The sequence below is a fragment of the Plasmodium reichenowi genome, chromosome 11 (genome assembly GCF_001601855.1).
Source record: "Plasmodium reichenowi strain SY57 chromosome 11, whole genome shotgun sequence".
Taxonomy (NCBI): Eukaryota; Apicomplexa; class Aconoidasida; order Haemosporida; family Plasmodiidae; genus Plasmodium; species Plasmodium reichenowi.
The window spans coordinates 1,747,324-1,753,006 of NC_033656.1; the positions used below are offsets into that span (position 1 = coordinate 1,747,324).

The following is a 5,683-nucleotide window of genomic DNA, read 5'->3' on the forward strand; positions in this document are numbered from 1 at the left end:
TATTTTTTTTTTATTTTTTATTTTTTTTTTTTAAATTTTTTTTCTTCTATTTTCTTCCTTTTTTTTTTTTTTTTTTTTCATCTTTACAAAAAAAAAAAAAAAAATAAGCAATATAAAGTATAAATAAATATTTCATTTTTATTATTATATATGGTAATGCAAATATAATTTTTTAAACATTTAAAAAAAAAAAAAAATATATATATATATATATATATATATCAAATTAAATATAATTCCAGGGAAACATAAATATGTGTATTTTTATGATTCAGTCTTTATAAGGACTGGAAAGAAGAAATTAATAAGTAAATAGATAAATGAATATATATATATATATATATTTATATATGTATATGTTTACATATATACCTTTTGTTTGTTTTTACTTTTTATTTTTTTATTAATTATAACCGTTTGGGATATTGTCGAGGTTATCCTCAGTTATGTTAATCGAAACTTCATTCAAATTATTGTTTATAATCTATAAAATTTGATAGATGTTAAGATATATAGTTTAACAATATATAAGATATTTAAATATATATATATATATATATATATATATATATATATATATATTTATTTATTTATTTGTTCAATTATCGTATTATTCCTTTTACATTATTCTGTTCCTCTTCCAATGTTTTGTTGTCGTTTTCGTTTCTTAGTTCACCCTTGTGGAGACAAAGAATTTGTTTGGTTAAATATAACCACTGTAAAAAAAAAAAATAGTAAAATAAAGAAAATAAAACATATATATTGTTATTTATTATATGATTAAGGAGGTAATAAAATTATAGTTATCATAAGGTCATACACACATATATATGTATATATATATACATATATATATATGCTTTATTTAAATTTCCTTTTTTTTTTTTTTTGTTACCCAATTATTTATAGATTCCTCTGTATCGCAACTACGTTTCCAGAAAAAAAAAAAAAATATATATTTCAAATTCAAATTAAAAGTGTATAACCTTCAATTTACAAATATACATTTTTGAATTTTTACCAAAGTATAACTGAATCATCATTAACTGTTCGAAGGAAAAATATATATATATATATATATATATATATATATATAATACGAAATTTATTATAACTAGCTCTTTTTATTTTTATTTTTTTTTTTTTTAATATACCAAAGTTTAATGTCAAACATTCCAGGTCTGTTGATAAAATTACAATGGGAGTTATGATATCATATAAAGAAATTTTTTCAAAGAATTTGGATCCCCTATATATATATATATATATATATATATATATATATATAATTTTATAACATATATGTGATTACTATATTATGAGAAAAAAGTAGATATTTTAAAATCTATATTTATGTTTATAACTTTTTACTTAAATAATTCTAAGGCATTATTTTTTAATATAGCTGATACGGTGACATATTCATTATTGTCCTAAATATATGTGAATTATATATAAATATATTATCTTGTCATACCATAAAATAATCATATATATATATATATATATATATATATATATATGAATACATATATATAGTGTATATTTTATTTTTTATGAGGACTTTTTTTTTATGATATTTCAAAATCCCTCTGTGTGTGCTGTTACAATATTTCTGCTCCTTTTGTGTTGAGCAGAGGTGGAAGGTCAAGAGTAAAAAAATGGAGAAACAAAAAATTAAACACTTCATTTTTAAGAACATATAAAAAATAAAATAAGAAATATTATGTATGTATATATATATATATATATATATAATATTTCTTACCTTTGGATGTTCTAATTTTTTTTATTATATGAATATATAAAAGAATTTTACAAAATGTACTTATGTTTTGTTTTACTTTATTTTCTTTTGCTTTTTTGTTTGTTTGAAAAAGTATAATCTCTTTAAATGTCCTATATTTGACCATATAGGAATGAACAAAGGGTTCAAATTTTTTTTTCTACATCGTAAGAAATTTTCTGCATAAATTTGAATTGTATATACACAATTATTAATTTTTTATTCATTTTTTATTCATTTTTTTTTTGAAATATATTGTTTTTTATAAAAAGAATAAAGTTATATTTGTTTTTTTTTTTGCGGATAGTATTATAATATGATGTTTTAAAAATATCAACAAAAAAAAAGGAAAAAAATAAAGAAAAAAAAAAAAAAAGCGAAAGACTAAAAAAAAATAATATAATAAAAGGATGGAATAATGTGTGAATTAAAAAAATTAAAACGGTAGAAATATATAAACTATTAAAAAAATTTCATGACAAGCCAAATATTATTATAAATGCAATTAATAAGATAATAAGGACAACGTTACATATCAACTGAACCGTTGTACAAACAAAGCACTGCCTGATATTGCTATAAAAGATGGAAATAATATATATATATATATATATATATATATATATATATATTAATTATATATATTAATTATATATATTAATTATATATATTTATAAATATATTTATATATATATTTATATATATATTTATATTTTTATATTTTTTTTTTGTGATTACTTGTTCAGGAAAAAACGTCTAATTCTTTGAGAAAAAGTATATCCCATATCACCATCTAACAAATTTTGTGTCATGTTATTATCAATATAAGAATATGCCGAAGGGTTAATTAATCTTTGTGTATAATTTTCTCTAATATCTGAATCATTGTAAGTTCTTTCATGTATGTTTTGAAAATTATTAATTTCATAATAACATTGTTTAGAGTATTCTCTATCTTTATCTATTTGTAGTTGTCTATAAATTTCTTCATTTTTTTTTTTTTCATTTAATAATTCTTCCGTTTTTTGTTTTTCTATTAATTCATTTTCTTTTATTATTCTTTCCTCATAATTTTTTTTATGAATCTTTCTATACTCTGAGAGAGTATCACCATTCATAATATCATCACTCATTTTTATATGATTCAGAAAAGTTAAAACAATTGGTCGGAAAAAAAAAAAAAATTACAAAAATATGAATATGTTATTTATTTATAAAGATGTTATATATGTATTGGAGTGTGTACATATATATATGTATACAAATTTTCTTGGAAAAAATAATGAATTTGCTTTATCAATTCATATTATATATAAATATGAAAAAATATATATAGGTAATATTTTGTACATATTTTTAGGGTACTTTATAAAGAACTAGTGTTTTTTATTTTTATCGTACCAATATGTTTATTTGTACATCAAAAAGAAATAATTAATATTATATATATATATATATATATATATTAAAAGTAAATCGGATATATTAATATATTTATTATTTATTCTATATCTATATATGTATATATACATATATATATTATGTAGGTATAAAATTTAGAAATCACAACTTAAGAATTATTTTCAGAACGTTTATAATTAAAAAGAAAAGTTTATAAGAAATTAAAAAAAAAAAAGAAAGAAAGAAAAAACAAACAAACGAACCAAAAAAAAAATATTATACAAATAAATGTAGTGGTTATATATAACAATTTTTATAGAAAAAAAAAAAAAAAAATTAAAAGTATATAAAAAAAAGGTACAATTATATGTATATATATATATATATATATATTATTTATCTAATTTTTTAAAATAATGTTAGTTCCCTTTTTTCTTATTTTAAGAATAAAAAAAAAGAAAAATATAATTATATTTTTATAAATATGGAATTCAAAATATTATGAATATGTAATATTTTATTTATTTATTTATTTTTTTTTTTTTATATTTATGCTTTTTTTTTATGAATTATATGTAAATAAAATAATTTCTATATGAATTTTCTACTTGGCGTTAATTGAAGATTCACACATAAATATATATATAATATATATTTTAACATTAATAAAAATGAAAAAAAAAAAAAAAAAAAAAAATTAAAAATATAGAAATTAATTTATTAAAAAGTGTATATAATGGAAGTAGAAATGAATTATTATTTAATAAAACATGAAAGAAAAAATAAAAAAATAAAAAATAATATATATATATATATATTATAGAAGGCACAACAAATTAGTTAGCAAATCAAGGTTGAGAGTAAAATAAAATATATATATGTATATGTAACAACGTTATAAAAATATGAATATACATTTTTGTAGAACAAAACACGGTAAAGGTGTATTTTTATATGAAGTTGGAAGTTTTTTTTTTAAATAACCGATATAATGGAAAACACAAAAAAGATATATATATATATATATATATATTATATGTACACAAGGAAATATACATAGATTATTTGTTACTTGTGTATATTATTTTATATAATGTATTTTTTATAAATTATAGATATTGAACAATATATGTGTATTTTTTTTTTTTTCTTTTTTGAAATTATGTTCATATGATCCTTATATTTTACGCAGCCTATCTCCCCTAAAAAGATAAATAAATAAGCACATATATATATATATATATATAATATATATATATAATATATATTTTTTTTTTTTTTACTTTGTGGTATTCACCTAATATATTCATTCGTATGTTCTGTTATTACATTTGTTGAATTTTTTTTTCTTTTTGTACTTTCCTTTTCTTTCTCTTTTTCTTTCTCTTTTTCTTTCTCCTTTTCTTTTTCCTTTTCTTTTTCCTTTTCCTTTTCCTTTTCTTTTTCCTTTTCTTTCTCTTTTTGCTTCTCATTTTTTGATTTTCTTTTTTCGTTTATGATTAAATTTTCGTTTTCTTGTAAATTAATGTGGACATTTGTTAAATCAATATACGGTTCCACATATCTATTTGTAGACTCATTTATATTTATCATTTGATTTTCTTCATTTATAAAATTATTATATGTAGCATCATTTTGTTGATCGATTTGTTTTTTTCTTCTTCCTTTATTATATTTATCATCAATTTGTTTATCTTCTCCTTTATTATCTTCTGTTTTTTTTTTTTGAGGTGTTTTTTTTCTATTTGCCCTTTGGTTAACAGAATATATGTTTTGTTTGTTTTTTTTATATATATGAAGATATAATAAAAATATTATAGACAATATTATTATAACATGTATGATTATAAAATAAAAAAAATCATTTGGATTTAGTCTTATAATAGACCATTTGTCAATCCACTTATTAAAATAAATAGACATTATTTTTATTATATGAAATAATTTTTCATATATGAACGAAAATAAATTTGTAAGAAAATTCTGTATTACATTTTCTTGGTTTAATTTAGTTTTTGTATTATTTTCCATCTTATAAAGAACTAATAAAATTGTATTTTGTATTTTTTAAACTTACAAAAAAGTACAACGTGTACATGTACACATAAAAATAAATATATAAATAATTAAATATATATATATATATATATATATATATATATATTAAAAGTCTATTTTAAATGTGTACGTGTAAAAATGGAAGGGGTGTACTACACAATAATATTATATGACGCAGGATTAATATTAAAAGACAGAAGGATAAATAATAAAATATATAAACTTTCTTTTTTCTTGAAAGTGTTGTAGAGATTAATATAAAAGGTATATTATTTATATATGTTCAATATGTAGGACATGATAAATGCAGAGATATACAAAAATTTTAACATATATATATATATATATATATGTATATTTATTTATTTGTTCACTTTGCTCTACAATGCATGCTCATTTAACAAGGCACAATTTAAAAAAAAAAAAAAAAAAAAAAAA

General features: G+C 17.5%; 3 protein-coding genes across 3 annotated transcripts; all 3 read right to left on the reverse strand.

Moving 5' to 3' along the window:
• Positions 1-264: 264 nt before the first annotated feature.
• Positions 265-1,690, reverse strand: PRSY57_1144500 (hypothetical protein; the record flags this gene model as incomplete). The annotated part of the gene is made up of 8 exons (XM_020115004.1): positions 265-287; positions 415-484; positions 624-716; positions 896-926; positions 1,022-1,046; positions 1,155-1,249; positions 1,372-1,433; positions 1,565-1,690. 8 exons carry the CDS (start codon positions 1,688-1,690, stop codon positions 265-267), a joined length of 525 nt encoding a protein of 174 aa, XP_019970373.1.
• A 569-nt stretch (positions 1,691-2,259) lies between these two features.
• On the reverse strand, positions 2,260-2,919 carry PRSY57_1144600 (hypothetical protein; the record flags this gene model as incomplete). The annotated part of the gene is made up of 2 exons (XM_020115005.1): positions 2,260-2,362; positions 2,525-2,919. 2 exons carry the CDS (start codon positions 2,917-2,919, stop codon positions 2,260-2,262), a joined length of 498 nt encoding a protein of 165 aa, XP_019970374.1.
• A 1,354-nt stretch (positions 2,920-4,273) lies between these two features.
• On the reverse strand, positions 4,274-5,218 carry PRSY57_1144700 (hypothetical protein; the record flags this gene model as incomplete). Its single annotated transcript, XM_020115006.1, has 2 exons — positions 4,274-4,389; positions 4,486-5,218. 2 exons carry the CDS (start codon positions 5,216-5,218, stop codon positions 4,274-4,276), a joined length of 849 nt encoding a protein of 282 aa, XP_019970375.1.
• Positions 5,219-5,683: the final 465 nt, after the last annotated feature.